At 39.8% G+C, this 15777-nt stretch overlaps 2 protein-coding genes across 9 annotated transcripts in view; both read left to right on the top strand.

Annotated features, from left to right (window-relative positions):
- The first annotated feature begins 3036 nt into the window (after positions 1-3036).
- LOC130562951 (G2/mitotic-specific cyclin-B1-like) lies at positions 3037-6566 on the top strand. 4 transcript variants are annotated; one of them, XM_057348301.1, is made up of 9 exons: positions 3037-3133; positions 3215-3343; positions 3441-3545; positions 3759-3983; positions 4210-4368; positions 4518-4754; positions 5697-5837; positions 6070-6171; positions 6252-6566. In XM_057348301.1, exons 1-9 carry the CDS (start codon positions 3113-3115, stop codon positions 6351-6353), a joined length of 1221 nt encoding a protein of 406 aa, XP_057204284.1. In that variant the 5' UTR covers positions 3037-3112; the 3' UTR covers positions 6354-6566. The 4 variants fall into 4 exon arrangements, with proteins under 4 accessions (XP_057204284.1, XP_057204283.1, XP_057204285.1 ...); XM_057348300.1 differs by having other exon boundaries at positions 3756-3983; XM_057348302.1 differs by having other exon boundaries at positions 3429-3545; positions 3756-3941.
- A 1018-nt stretch (positions 6567-7584) lies between these two features.
- Positions 7585-15777, top strand: part of zgc:158464 (uncharacterized protein LOC791139 homolog) — a 104391-nt gene continuing 96198 nt past the window's right edge. For 2 of the 5 annotated variants that reach the window (XM_057347580.1, XM_057347582.1), the window contains exon 1: positions 7585-8428. In XM_057347580.1, coding sequence (XP_057203563.1) covers positions 7982-8428 — 447 coding nt within the window. In that variant the 5' untranslated portion in view covers positions 7585-7981. The remainder of the gene's footprint in view (positions 8429-15777) is intronic. The other 3 variants (XM_057347579.1, XM_057347583.1, XM_057347581.1) reach the window with 3 other exon arrangements.

The raw sequence follows: 15777 nt of genomic DNA, 5'->3' as shown, positions 1-15777 counted from the left end.
GCTTGTGTGCAGAGGCTAAACCTTGAACCATACAGGAGTGATCCATCTCCGTCAAAGCACAAATACAAACACAAACACACATCCCTGGTGTTACAAAGCTGGAGGGGCTTTCAACCTACAGCATACTTCAATACCAAACATTTTCTAATAATAAATGAACAAACTAAAATACATTTTTAAAAATGAAAACTGACTTTGATTCCAAAAAATAAATTACTAATGCCAACTGCCTAATGCCATTTTGCAGGTGTATTTGTCTCAATGAATAATTTATTCTGTTACCAAAAGTTTTGAAGGGGATTACAGGTTTACAGATTTCTCAACATGGCAACAACCAAGATAGGCGACTCACCCCTTGTTTTTATTTCTATAGCAAATTCCTATAATTTGTTGCACTAGAAATCAAACATTTGTGGTTCACAAGCAACCATACTTATTCCTTATGACCAGTGTTGGGTTAAGTTACTCTGAAAAAGTAATTAATTACTAGTTACTAATTACACATTCGATAATGTAATTAGATTACTGTACAAATTACTCTCTTCAAAAAGTATTTAATTACTTATTACTAATTACTTTCTATATCCTACATCAACCTTGATGAGATAAGTGATTCAAGGATAGACATGAAACGGATCTTTTAATTCATTCAAATAAATAATATAAAACTACATAAAGTATTATTATTAATTACAAATGTGAGAATTATACATTAAAGCACGGATTTTAAAGTTAGACTTTGAATTTTGATGTCAATTCCTCTTCTGCACACACACATATTACACAAAGTATTTAGTTTAATTACATCAGAAGTAACTGTAATTAAATTACAGAAAACTAAGAGTAATCCCTTACTTTACTTTTTCAAGGGAAAAGTAATTAAATTACAGTAACTAATTACTTAGTAACTAGTTACACCCAACACTGCTTATGACCTCATACACTCCATAACAAACTCAGCTGAGATGTACCTTCCTCGTCACAGCACAGATCTGGATGACACACTTACAGCAGCCCAGTTCAATAGGTAACACGGCAGATCAACAGCCTCCTTCATTAGACAGCTGCGGCTCATTCTTCAGGGCTCCGTGGAGCAGACATGAGCGAGCGAGCACCATGAGGAGGTGTTTCGAGAGGAAGATGTCACTGTACGGCTCATGAATAATAGGCCAAGTTGACTGATGACATGCACAAGATGTTTAAAATGGCTCGAGAGAAAGTCTTGTAAAATAGAATGGGAGCAGAGGCAATTTCAGGAAGACACATCACAGAAATGTCAGTGAGGAGGCTGGTGGTTTTTTTCTGGAAAGGCTGGGGCAAAGGTGAAAAGGTGACTGTAGAAGCCACAAAAGAAAATATGAAAAGATATGGAGGCAGAAAGAGGACTGAGATTGGCTTGTGCGTTGTAGATATTGAAATCCCCTAATACCCTTTCGGAAAACTGATCCAGCTCGGCAGGCAGCCCAAATTTGTATTTATTTTTCATCTGACATTTGGGGAAATCATTTAAACGGAAGTATTTCATAAAAGATGCAGAACGCCTGTGAGGTTAACAAGTCTGCCTATCTCTTTGACAATAGGGGAAATATTCTGAAACATTCAAATGGACTTTTAAATATCACTGTGCAATTATAGATGAAGTCAATAATCTTCCCTGGGTTCATTAAGGTGATGAATTTCCTTTATAAACTTATTGGGACGGGCAATTCAATCAAACTTTATTGCAACAGTCCTGTGTGATTGGTTGGGTAGAGGAGTTTTTTATAGGATCATCAACGTGAATGTAACATACTGATGTTACTGTAATTATGGTGTGGAAAATGCATATTTTGATATTAGATAAGCACACAAGGGATAGTTGGTAATGCCATCTGGACTATGGGACAAATATTAACATTGAAATGTAGCATTAAATATGCTATGTATTTCTATAATCATGTATCCCCCAAGAGGATGTCTACACGACGAACCCAGTGAAATCTCGGACCTCCTTTTCTCTATTCATATTCTTGACTGCTCCCCCTGTCATGTATAAGGTGTGGGAAATGTCCTATTGGGCAATTAAACTGTGCTGAAATGGTGGGATTGTAACACCTAGTCCTATTAAGCGAATCTGATATAAAAATGCATTCTCTTTGTGTCCGTGCATGCATGCGTGTCTATGAGAATGTATTACCTTATACACTCCTTTATTATCTTATACAGTCACAGGTGTGATTTTCTTGAGAGAGGCAATAATACATTGCATTTGCACCTACTCTATCTATTATTTACCATATAAAACAATAGGACTCTTTATAAACATGTATATTAAGGTTATCTATGACTTTTTGTTGTCATTTCCCCAGTGGTGCAGAGGTGCCAACATTCTCAGTCATTCATCTTTTGATGGACAGGTGATGGTGAGACCCAGTATTATAGTGATTGTACCTTGGAAATGTAATATTCTCAAAAAAAAAAAAAAAACTCTCAATGTATGTCTTTGTGGGGATTTTTGATTGTATCAATTTCTGCAACAAACATATAATATGAATTATAATTTTATTATTTACAAAATATGTATAGTTTCCAATCAACGCAGCAGTCTGATACATTATACTGCCTTCACGTGCTCTCGGAAATTTGATTTTAATGAAAAACAGATACTTGTAATGTTTTAATCCTACTTAAAGATTGGCAACATTAATGTTTCAATGTTACTAAACACAGACTTTACTTACGCGTTTGTGGTGGGGGGATATCCCACGTCCGAGGTGTCTTGAACGCAGCTTTAATATAGAAATCATATGATATGCGGTAACATGTGCGCGCGCTATGCAGACCCACCTTCGTATTACATTGAAGTATCGCGGGAGTGATTCAATGAGAACCTGTCACGTAGCTCTCTCGTGATACTTTGATGTCATACGCTGGTAATCTGCGCAGCGACCGATGAAGTCGAACACGCTATAGATATGGAACCCCATTTGTCAGAGATTCTTCTAGGGGCGGGGCTTTACTACAGCGCGGTTTTACGCAGCTGCGATCAATCATATTAAATAGGCTAGTCGTGCAAATGCTTATTTTTCACTTACAGTATAAGAAAACGTTTGATTTGGTTTGTGTGTAGAAAATGTCACCTCGTATTACAAGAGTAAGTCAGCAATACTAAAAGTTTTCCTAATGATAGTAAAAAATATACGTTAGAAGTGTGTTTCACTTGTTCTTTGCGCAGGCAAACTCAAGAAATGCGTTGCTCGACGACAAAGCCACTGCTGTGCCTTATTGTCTTAGATCCAGGGTGCCATTAGGAAATGCATCTAATGTTATCGGGCACAGTAAAGCTGCTGATAAATTACCAAAGGTAATAATATGTTTTTATTTCATTGCAAAGGTTTTGGAAAATCACCTTGGTGTTAAAAGAGAACAATTTCCTAAACTGTTGAAAGTTTCCTAAACAGAAAGAGAAGACGGCACGCTTGAAAAAAGAACGCACAAAAGCCAAGGGTAAAGCTCCTTTACCAGAGAAGAATGAAAATATCTCTATGGTGTGTGAAACAGTCAAGGTACGACCATAACAAATTTATCTTTTTTTGTTTTTTTAAAGACGCTTAAAGATTGCCAAGATATGTCTAACAAGTTTCTTGATTTTAAGAATATATTTGTATGCGTTTTCATGCAAGTTGTAGGCCTAAACACGTGATTGCTGCATCAAATTTCAGTTCTATCTCTCTTTCTCTCTATCCCCTTTAAAAATAAAAATGTCACGTTCCCAGCAGCCAGTTACACACACAGCTGAAACGGTTGATGTTTCTCAGGGCGCAAAGAGACAGGGTGCTGATCCTCAAACTTTCTCCAGATTGTTGCTTGACATCCAAGATGTGGATTCTGCTGATGCCGTTGATGCTGGGATGTGCAGTGAATATGTGCTGGACATCTACAGTTATCTACAACAGCTCGAGGCAAGGGTTTGGGAAAGGCGTAATCGGCATAACCATTTCTACGTAATAATACCCATGTCAGTGCATCTCCCATAGGTGTACATTAAACGTTTGGACCTTTTTATGCATTTAGTTTCAGAATGAGATATTTTTTAATGCCGCTATCGGTCTTTGTAAGTCATGTGACATCACTGAGGTGCATTTATGGAAAATTGTACATGGTTGTCATTTTGATGAATTGAATTAATCATAGAAATTTGCAGTCATAATGTAATGCAATTTCTTTTAGGTTACTATGGCCATCAGACCATGTTATCTGGAGGGCCAAGAGATCACCGGTGCGATGAGAGCTGTTGCTATCGACTGGCTCATGCAGGTGCAGGGAGAGTTTAAACTTCGGCAGGAGACCATGTTTATGACCGTCAACCTTATCGACAGTTTTCTTCAGGTCTGTTCTCTTCACAAATCAGCCTTTAAATGCTCCACAAATAAGTCATTTTATGGATAATGCACCACAACGACGTGAGACCAATTTCTTTATGCATTTTTTTAAACATGATTCATTGAATCCTGTCTTTTTAAACTCTCTTTTTATAGAAAACTGCTGTTCCCAAGAAGTACTTTCAATTGGTCTGTGTGACTGCAATGCTGATTGCTTCCAAGTATGAAGAGATCTACCCGCCCACAGTGGGGGACTTTGCATTTGTGACGGATGGCACCTACACCTGTGAAGACATGCGCAGAATGGAGAAAATCATTCTCAAGACGTTAAATTACAGCCTTGGAAAGCCAGTCGCCCCTCACTTTCTGCAGAGGGCATGCAAGGTTGGCCAGGTATGTTCTGCTAGAACAGACTAAACCCTGTTTTTCTGGCTGTATCACTACTGGGAATAATCCCGTATGAAAATTAACCATGTTTTTTTTTTGTGGTACAAGTGTAGTAACCATGTTTTTTTGGTGAATTGATTACTTGGGGCAAAACCATGGTTTTACTACAGTAACCATAGTTTATTATGGTTTTTACTAAAAAAACATGGTTTTCAAAACCATGGTTATTTTGTGATAACCATTGTTTTACTACAGTAACCATGTATTTTTGGTTTTAAAACCATGGTCAATTTTCGTAAGGGATATTTGTACATGTGTACTTCTATTGTACATTTGTGAGTCGTGATAATTGAAATTGGTGTAAATTTTGATTGTTCATGTTGTCTGTGATTGTTGACTGAACAGTGTGGGTATATTGTGCATGCAAGTTGTACTGTATATTAGCATATTGCGTACCCTTTTTAAAAGATCTGGTTTTGATGGGTTGTGGCAAGAAAGGATACAGCTACGGGCGAAAGTGATGCAAAATCTTGCCATGAAATTACTAACCTTGCAATAAAAAAGTAATTAAATGTTGTCAGCGTTACATAAATTATGTGGTATTAAAGTGCACATGCCCAGTGGAGGTAGTGGATGTATCCCTTAGCCACAACCGTTTTGATGTGACGTCTACCTTTCCCATAACGCTCTGTGCCAGCACGAAAACATAAAATGCAAAATTAGCATTAGCATTCAAGTCGTTGTTGTGAAGGCAGGCAAATTTGAAATAGGCAAAAGCATTATTCTGACTAAATGCAAAATGGTAGGAACTTTCTGGGGGGACAGAATGTGAAACGTTCTCTCTTTACCAAGTAGACTAGATGTGAAAACCATCACTATTTTGAGCATACTGGGTTAGGTTCAGATCACACACATTCATTTTTAACTTCATTGCCACTCTGATGCCAGGCTGGTCCGAGGGAGCAGGAGTTTGCCACGTTTCTTATGGAGCTTGCTGTGCTGGATTATGACCTGGTCCACGTTGCTCCATCTCTCATCGCGGCCGCTGCGTTTGCAGCTTCTCTGAGAATCCTTGGCTCTGGGGAATGGGTGAGGCGGTTCACGTTGACATTTTCCAGCCAATTTTTTCTTTTGTCTCTGAATTTATACCCCCGTTGAACCTCTTGCCGTGCGCATATTAATCTGATATTAGTTTGCCTGCATGTGTCAAATTCTGTGCAAAGCATGTGTCGGGGTATTACATTTATGGTTTGGGAAGTATATGAAATATTGAAGGTAATCCTGATGTGTACGTTTAATCTGGATAATTACTGTTTGGCAGAGCTCCATCCTGCAGCATTACACGGGGTACAAGGAGGAAACTTTAGCTCCAGTGATGCAGGGTATTGTACGCATGCTGGAAAAAGTTACTGAAGAATCCAAGGTGAATGTGAAATTCCCGAATTTTTGTTAGGCTGAGAATTGTGGAATGCATGTTCTCTGGCTGAAATGTTTTCTTATCAGTGGCAGGAAATGAAGAGCAGGTATGCGAAAGTGTCTACAAGTGTCTGTGGAGTTGGGGCCAAATGCGTCTCGAGTGAGAATGTGGCAAAGCTTCTATGCTAAGACCTGTTTGAGTTTTAGGGCACTTACATTACATATTACTTAAGGCACTTAAACTGTTTTTATCAATATTAAGTACTTTTAACATTATACATTTTAACCCCATTCTGTTTTATGAAATGGAATGTGTATTCTGTCAAGATAAGTGTGCAATCTAAATTGATGTTTTTAAGTGTCTCCATTTGAAACCAGGATGATGTCAATAAATTGATTTAATCAGAATGGAGTTATATTTTTTATTCCTTGTTTTCTTCTAAAATGTTTAGGATTAAATGACTGATTTCTTATTTCTTGTGACGCATGAATCAAATGAAGCAGTTCAAACAAATCGAGTAAATGTCACGCTCTCGCAGGAACCATAGAGGGTTAAACTGCTTGTTTCACACAGTGCTTTTGCGCTGAAGGACACTCTTATTAAAAAGACATATTGCTTCATAAACCGCCACAGCACTGTGTCCCTGACTGCTGTAACTAATGTGAGGGGTGGGTGTTTTCATGATAAAGAAAAATCTCTGGAGTTTTGCAATCGGTGTTTGCAGCATCAAGGTTTGATGGAAAAGACAATTGGATTTATGAATGCATGTTTCATTCCTCCGAAATGAATGGCAATTGCTCTGCAGATTTCTGAAGGCACTGAGGTTAATAGAAATGTGATTTTGCATGGACGATGTGTCCTGTCATTTGATTGACAGGTTTGCAAACATTTACAGGAGTCTGCGTTGAAATGGGGCTGTCACAATATACCTGTATTGCCAATAAGCATAATGTTAATAGCCACGATTAATAATATTGTGTTAATACTACGTAGATATAATTCAGTTGACAAGTTTGTGGTGTTGCACAACATTTTTGCCTTAAGAGACAATACTTACAAACTGCCTGCCAACCTATTTGAGTCAGTCATTGGCCAAAGAATAGAAAACGCAAAATGACAGATGAATTTAACTGATAGCATTATTTATATAAACAATTTTTCCATTTCACCATATTGAATTCTTTTGGCCACAATAATAGTGTAGTGCAAATCTGACCTACTAAAATAATACACTTAGGTCTTGGACTAGCCAAAGCATGGTCTGTGAAACCGGGCCTTAGTTTGCAATGTTTTATTCACTCCCACACTCTTATAAATGAAGGTGCTAGAAAGCTTTTTATAGTGTAATGAAACGGCACATCCAAGTACTATTTATTTAAATAACAGTACTGGAACCAACGTGCTGCTCTGAAGAACATTACATTTAACATCAATAACGCATGGTCACCTCGACAAGCTTATATTTAAAGTAAAAGGTGATGCAACGAACCATTCATTTGTAAGTGCAGAAATGATGAGATGTTGTTTAGAAAAGTGCGGTCATGTCTAGTCCCAATAGGTGGCAGTGTTCTCAGGTAGAATATCCCACCAACAGATCAGCTGTCCGCACACAGTCAAACACACACACACAAGCGCGGAGCGCAGGAGTGAAGCGCAGAGTTTTACCAAACAGAAAGTGGCAAAGGTCGAGAAACAGACACCGCAATCCAGAGAAACACCACACGGACTCGTTTCATAAGGCTTAAAGAGGCTACGACGGGAAACTGGTACGGATATATTTATATTTTATCAGAGTTTTGAGCAATGCGCTGGCAGCATGGCCAGATGGTTCAAGGAGCACCTGGGTTTCAAAACCACCAAAGCCCCACCACCGGCGCCCCCGAAACCGGACTACCGACACTTCCACGCCACCGTATCCAGTCCGCCCGGATATCACCTCCACCAGCAGCAACAATCGCAGACGGGCACCGGGTTCATGTCCGCTCAGCCCGATATTCTCACCGCGTACAAACTCCAGAAGGAACTGGACTTCGAGGATCCGTACACGGGAGGCGGAAATATTCCCTTCTCCTCTGGACTTAGTTCAACGGGCTCGCCGGACGTCAAGTACGTGTCTCCGAAGCACCGGCTCATAAAGGTGGAAGCGATCGAGAGGAGCGGGTCGAGTTCGGGCAGCGGTAGCGGGGTAACAGCGGTGAAGTCGCCCACCTCTCCACCTGCCGAAACCGAGTCCAGCAGCAACAAACAGGAGAAGGTAAGACAGGTAGGATAGCGCTGAGATCGTGAAATATTTTTGTTAAATAAATTGCAGTAAATCACGATTTATTATTATTTTCACAATTATGTTTTTATTTTTTTATGATGGAATGTTTGAAAAGAGTATACGTTTTACACATTCAAGTCAGAGCAAAGGCGCACGTTAGGTCTGGTCTGCCTAAAAACCGGCAAAACGGGTTATTTAATATGTGCCACAAAGGTTATGAACATTGTAAACTTTTAACATGACATCCTGAAACATGTCTGAATGAAAGTTTGAGCTAGACATCACTGTTGACATCGAGTAACATCTCTGAACTGTTTAGAGACCGCATGTGAGGATTGCCCAAAGCTGCACGTGCCTAGTTTTAGGAGGACGCATGTCAAAGTACATTGTAGTCCATGTGCACAATTAGTGATTTTATATTGTGTTTTTTTTTTAATTATCTTTGATTACCTTTTTGGAGGACGGATAACATGAATCAGACAAATAACTTTCAGTATCCATATTTGAAAGATTCACACAAATAATAAATAGCCTGTTACTTTAGTTACTCATTCTTATCTCTCTCTCTCAAGTGCACATAATCAGACCAAAAACTGTCAGATTTGCGCAGACACTCAGTCTACTTCCATGCATTTTGTGTGTTCGTTTACCTGACTTGCTATGTAGATATCGCAGCAGTTTGACTGTTTACATGGACGGCCGCCAAAACTTTCACAAATGTGTAACTCATTCCAACCAAGTTTCCCCTGCAAGTCTTGCCTACCACACCTTTTCCTGTGAGGTGTGGCCTGAGCTGACTTAACGTACTGTACACTCATGATATGATGCAAAGACCGCATGTTTCTTGTGATGTCATCATACGTTGCCCCTACAGTTTTGTCCCAGCAGGTCTGTATGTTAACTTTAGCGGCCTGGAGGCTTTTACTACGTCTCCTGGTTGTTTGTTTAATGTTTTTGCATTGCAGTTGAGTGTTAGTTTGTCTGGCGTACATGGTGTGTTTTTACTCTACAGGTCACTGAATGACATGCTGATGCTCAATCGCTTTATAGCTGAGCCAATGAACATGCTTGTGAGCTGCCTATCAATGCAAGACAAGAAAGCAACCGACTCATCAATTAGGATAAATACTGCAGCTTGTGGGTCAACTAATTAAAAGGAGATTGTTGTCCACGCAACCGGAGTTCAGATGTACTTTAAATACAGCGGTCATTGAGGTGCTTAGAGGCAGCAGAGGAGTGCTGTTGTTTGTGCTGGTCAGACCTGTTATCAAAGCTGAAATTATACGGTCAGATTACTGAACAAGTGTTTGAGGAGGGGTGACCTGCAGAAAAATATAAGGAGTAAAAGAGTGTAAAAGATGCGAGTAGTGTGTGTGTGTGTGTGTGTGTGTGTGTGTGTGTGTGTGTGTGTCTATGTAAGGAATTGCGTGGGGGTTTGTTGTCTTTTTCTCTGGCTGCGTCTGATTTTGCATACTGGTTTAATGCTGCCTTCACATGCTCTCGGAAATTCAATAAATCCTACTTAAACCTGGAAACAACATCTGGATTTAGTAACATGGTAAGTATTCAGTAACATTAATGTTACTAATGCATTAAAACGTTCTATCTGCTAGAAAGAGCACCGCATAATTATTTCCGGGTTGAAGTGGGAATTATCGTATTTCCGTAAGCACATGAAGGATGGAAATAGAAAGAGATAGGAATCAGGAAAAAGTACCAAAACTAAAATGTGTTTCATAAAAGGTCAGCGTGTGTTCAATGAATGTTCAGTCTTTTTTGATGGACAGTTACGGATATTTTTTTTGTACAATTCACAACGTACAAATTCATACGAATTGGCCACCACGTAAACTAGTTACAAATTCCCGTGATATCATGTTGTACCATGCCAGTACCTTGTGATGTCATTGAGACAATTGTGTGCCACAAATCGCAGGTGCTTTCCCAAGTAACACCGTCAAAAAGAACAGAATTTTTGTGCGCAATGCCCATGTGGGTTTGCGTTTTTAGATGACCGCCCGCCAACCTTTTCTCTTATATTTCTGTAAATGATGTAGATTTACAGAAACATCATTTTGTAGATTTTTTTAGTGGAAAGGTATGCAAGGCCAAAGCTGCCCTTTTATAAACCTCCAATAATTTTTTTGTTAATGAATTTAGCTAGTTGCTTCGAAGTGCCCAGCAGACGATTTTAAATTGCAGCCTTTGGATGTTCTATTTACTGCTTATTGAAATAGATCTGTGCAGTCTTATAATAGCAAATTGATATGCTACACTATACGTAGTGCTTTAGTTATATTTTAAAATTGACAGCATCATAGATGCATTGGCATATGGAAAGAGCATCTCTCTCCACCACACGCACATTCACAATACTATACTCTGCCCATCTAAGTAACTTGATATGCTAACTGAATCTGCTGGCTCTTACAGAATGTTATGTATATCGACCGGTGAGTCAGGAATGCTGGTGTCCTGCTTTCATTGAGAAGGCCAACTAATGTCTTAATTACTTGACAAGTGGATGATAATTATGTAAATGCTCACCTAATGCTCAGAATGCCAATAGCTGTGTCAAGTGTTTTGCTCTATCTTGATTTTGTAACAGCAGCATGCTTCAGTTTGATCAGTACTGCAGGCAGGATGTGAAAATGTGTTTGTAAAGCAGTAAGCCAGGAGAGGCTGTGCATTGTCAGTTTTTTGTGTTCTTTGGGTTTGTTATATACATATATTCATTTGCCGCCACATCTTCAGAGCTGGTTGATTGCTTAATATAAGGGGCAGTCGTGGCCTAATGGTTAGAGAGTTCTCAGGTCAGTGGGTAACGACTGAGGTGCCCTTGAGCAAGGCACCATACCCCTACTTGCTCCCGGCCACTACAGTGATAGCTGCCCACTGCTCCGGGTGTACGTGTGTTCACCACTTGCTGTGCGTGTGTTCACTACTCTCTGGATGGGTTAAATGCAGAGGTCACATTTCGGGTATGGGTCACCATATCTGACAAATAGGTCACTTTAACTTCACTTTAATTTGATTGAATTAATAACAAAAATGGGGGGTGGAGCTAAAGCACGTACGCACCCATTGCCAACAAAACACAGACATATGACTCAGTTTCACTTACCACGTGCAATTCATGTCCGGCATATTTTAGTACTGGGACCGCTCCATCTATCAGTTTCTAATAATCTCCAAATCCAGCGTTATATCCACCGTTTACACAACATCCATCACTGAAATGCCGTGAACAAACAAACACACCTAAACTTCTCTCACTATCGCAAGAGTAACAAGCTGCAGGCCCACAGCGCAGCCAATCTTGACACAGCGCAGCCAATCTTGAATCTTCCTATCGCTCGTCGGTTGACGTGTGGGTGGGCTATTTCTTTCGCCTTGCCGTAGGTGTGCTTTTCCGGGAGAATTGTCCAATAAGGGACTAAGAAAAGTTGTTACGTAACAGTATTTCATGTTCGAAAAAAACTTTCTGAAACCTGTACGAACCTTGGGGGAGTGTATCGAGCACAGAAATACTACATAATACGTCCAACTAGTTTTTTGACAAGTTGACCATGTCAAGCATGAGAAGACAGCACAATTATCATTGTAAAGAAGTCTGAATGCATGAAACACCGTTGCACATCCCCTTTAACATGATATGCTTGAAATATGCTGATTGGCTCCAGACTCCACGTGACCCTGCAGTAAATAAGATGAGCAGCATAGAAAACTGATGAATGGATGCATTTTTGTATAGATTGTTGTATAGAAATCTCTATGATATAGCATGGTTGAACTTATAGGCACACTCCAACACAAGAAAGGTGTTTTTTTTCTTTTTCTGGCCGACGGCATTTTGGAAGATGATCAATTATGGTTTCAATGTAATGCTAATTAACAACACCCTCACGACACGCACACACAAACCACACTGACGTACCGATAAGTTTGTTCATCTTCTCGTGGTAAATTGCTGAAGGACTACTGAAAGTGAATTACTGCAAGGTAAACAGTAGATAATAGAAGCAAACAAAGCATGCGTGCTGTGCTGACAGTGACCTTGCATATGCTTGCATTAGGGTAGAATTTTTGTCATATGCATCTAATATTCTTCTTTGGTGGATACTGCAGGCAATTTATCAATGTATTCATTATAAGTCATTTTTCCTCACTGATAAGATTCATTGATGCACTCAGATGTTGCTGATGCACTAAATTGTGTGCTTGAACACCTAAATAAGCTTTGTAATTGATGTGTTTCACATTTTACATTTATTCCAGTAGCGTACTTTAACTAGGCTTATTCTTGCCAGGCAAGTTAATGGACTTTAATCTGAGGTCGCACAGAAGGTTTGGATGTTTCTAAGAAGTACACAGTCTGGATTACTGGGGTTCAAATAACACAGTGATCAAATAGAATGTTGATCTGGTTCAGGGCTCATGGTGCCATATAGATCGGTTTCTCCCCTCAAAAGCATTAACTTGCTTCTTTCCTAATAGATCAGGATTCTTTTTAGGCACCCTTGTGCATAGGTTCATTCACTACTAGGGATGTCCCGAGCCGATCGCAAAGATGGGGATCGGGGGCCGATCAAGGCATTTTTAACCTGATCAGGACTGGCTATCCACCTTATTTTTGGCGTAAATGTGGGCGCCGCCATCTTTGAGCTGTTTGTAGTCTTTGAGCCACTAAAGCTAATGACAGTCGTATTGCGAGTGAGACAAGTGTGCTGTTTTGACTGGCATGTTAATATTTATTATGGAACCCAAAGGTACAAGCGGAATGTATGCAGTTAGATAATGTATGCCATAATAGCTGGTACAAACGCAAAAAATGTCTACAAAACATTTGCTTTGACCATAATACACGCACCAGAGCTGAATCTGGATGTCGCGCACCCTATGATCTGCATCCATTATTCATTAGCCTACTGGATTCCCTTTCTCCTGGACAATTGAAAAAAACTTTTTTGAATGAATGTAGCTGTTAGCATTTGTATATGTATTTATCAGTTAAAAACTTAATAGGCTAAAGCAAACCTACCTGTCAGAGGATCGCAGCTGCATGACTAACAGTTACAGGACTTGCCCTGTCATTACATTACATTTTCATTAAAGACGCTTTTATCCAAAGAACATTTAACATTTTGTCAACACGCTATACAGTAGGCTACTGCTGCAAGCCTTTACCAGGCCATGTTACTAGGAGGGTTAAAGCTGAAGCAAGCAAGGGAGAGAATGAATAACATGAATCATTGTCTTTATTTAAAAGACATAAAAACAGACAGTTATTGGTTAGTATGTTTTGAGTTGTTTTTAAAAAGTTGTGATGGATGCTGCAGCTCGGTGGAGACCTGCCGTCTCCATTCTTACGTTATTAGTTTGACTGCCACTTTGACTGGTATTCACATCTGCTTTTAAAAACACGAATTCGTGGTCCGTCATGTACAAATTTAGACGGACTTTCCAACTGTGCGTGTAGCTTTACTGGTACGTCTGTGCTTGTATGCTTGCGCATCGAAGATCCGTCAACCCCGAGAGAAAATACGAAGTAATTGAATAAATCCTCACAAGATATATCAGGCCACTTCATCCTCCCACTCTGTAATACATCGTGGATGTGAAAAATATTCATCAGAGATGTTTTAAAAGCGATTTGAGCGTGCTCCCGCAGTGACACACTTCCTTTGTTTTCCACCGGCCGGCTAATAATATGGAAGTCTTGACACAAAACGGAAGTACGTCGCGTCGTTTACTTCCACGTTCAAAAATAAGGTGGATATTTTGCCCGATCATTTATGATCACCTCTGACCTCTGTCATCACGCAAATTTCGTAAACGAGAGCAATAGCTGTGACATCTGTGTCTGCAGTGTGGTAATGTGCAGCGGAACAGCCGCTTGTAATGTCTGCAGTGCGAGCATTCCTTAAGGCGTTAGCAACGGAGATTCGTTCAGTAATAACAATTTAATACCAAACCCTCAAAAAAGTGGACGGATTACAGCGAGTTCACTCAGCTCTGTGACGCTGTGATAGAGAACACAGGTTAGTTTCTGATTTCTTCCTTCATACAGCGCTCTACCGGAGCTTTACAACAAACTTAATGACACAGATGAGACGCATATTAGCGGCTGTCCGCTAACACGACAGAGAGGCTGATTTTCCCTTTATTTCAAAGTGAAAGTTCAAAGATATACTGTATATGTGAGTATGTACAATTGTATTGTAATAATAAATGTCTGCTTTCAATTATGATAAAAAAATAATATTAACCACAGCCTACATAAAAGTGTCCTTAAATTAATAAAGTGAAACACAAATGATGTTGAAATGAACGCATCCTGTTGCATTTCCCACAGACGCAACAGAATGTTTACAGCCATTTCCCTCCGTCCTCGATTTCACACTCAACCATTTGTAATGAGCTATTTACCCTAAACAGAAACGAGGAGAGAATAATTAAACAAAGTGGCTCTTACTTGTAAAACAAGGGCCCCGCATGGCAACAGGAGCCTGTCTGTGCTTCCAGAGACTCCACAAACAGGGCCTCATGAAGAGGCAGGACCAGCGGGGGACACGAACACTGCCTGGGGACTAACCATCTGTTGCCTGGCATGTGCTGGGTGTGTCAAAAGCCACACTTGTCATGAAAGTCAAGCTAAACCGCAGCTCCATGCTACATGTGCCCTTGGGTATACAGTGAGAAAAACAGCCTTAATTACTGGTCTAAGATCAGGCGTTCGTTTAACCTTGGACTGAGTAAACTTTGTATGAGATCACAAGCTTTTTTCATGCCACTAAAGTTCTGGTTACATTTTAGTAGGGTTGCAAGATAATGGGTAAAATGATTATCACAATTATTTTGCTCAGAATTTTAATTACAATTAATAATGGTGATTATTCTGTATTTCACCTCAGCATATTTATTACTATTTAGAAAAAAACAGCTCTCATGCACGAGATGTGGCAAAAGACACGCACAGAATGGCCAAACACGTCTGTCTAGCGCGTGTTTACATAGAAAAACCATGGTAAAGTAGCGCTGCGGAATAGAAAAACGCATTCTCTGTGCAGGGCCGGTCACTGTAGCGCACAACGCGGACATACTTTGTGCAGTAATAGCGAACATTCTGTACAGTGCTAAAACCAGGTCGCACCACAACAAAATGTGGACCCTCACAAATGCTCCCAAATATATTTTGAGTTTGCACAGGTTAAATTTCGGGAGCATATGCGACTAAAATGGTCGCAATTCCGAGCCCTGCTGGCGCTGTTGCACTTCTGTGACACCATGATTATTTGTTTTTTCAAAAGTAAAATATGAACACATTACGACGATTATGCACTAATTGT

The sequence above is a fragment of the Triplophysa rosa genome, linkage group LG12 (assembly GCF_024868665.1).
Source record: "Triplophysa rosa linkage group LG12, Trosa_1v2, whole genome shotgun sequence".
Lineage (NCBI taxonomy): Eukaryota > Metazoa > Chordata > Actinopteri > Cypriniformes > Nemacheilidae > Triplophysa > Triplophysa rosa.
Note: the sequence above shows the minus strand (reverse complement) of the source record. Positions and strands in the feature narration are given on the sequence as shown.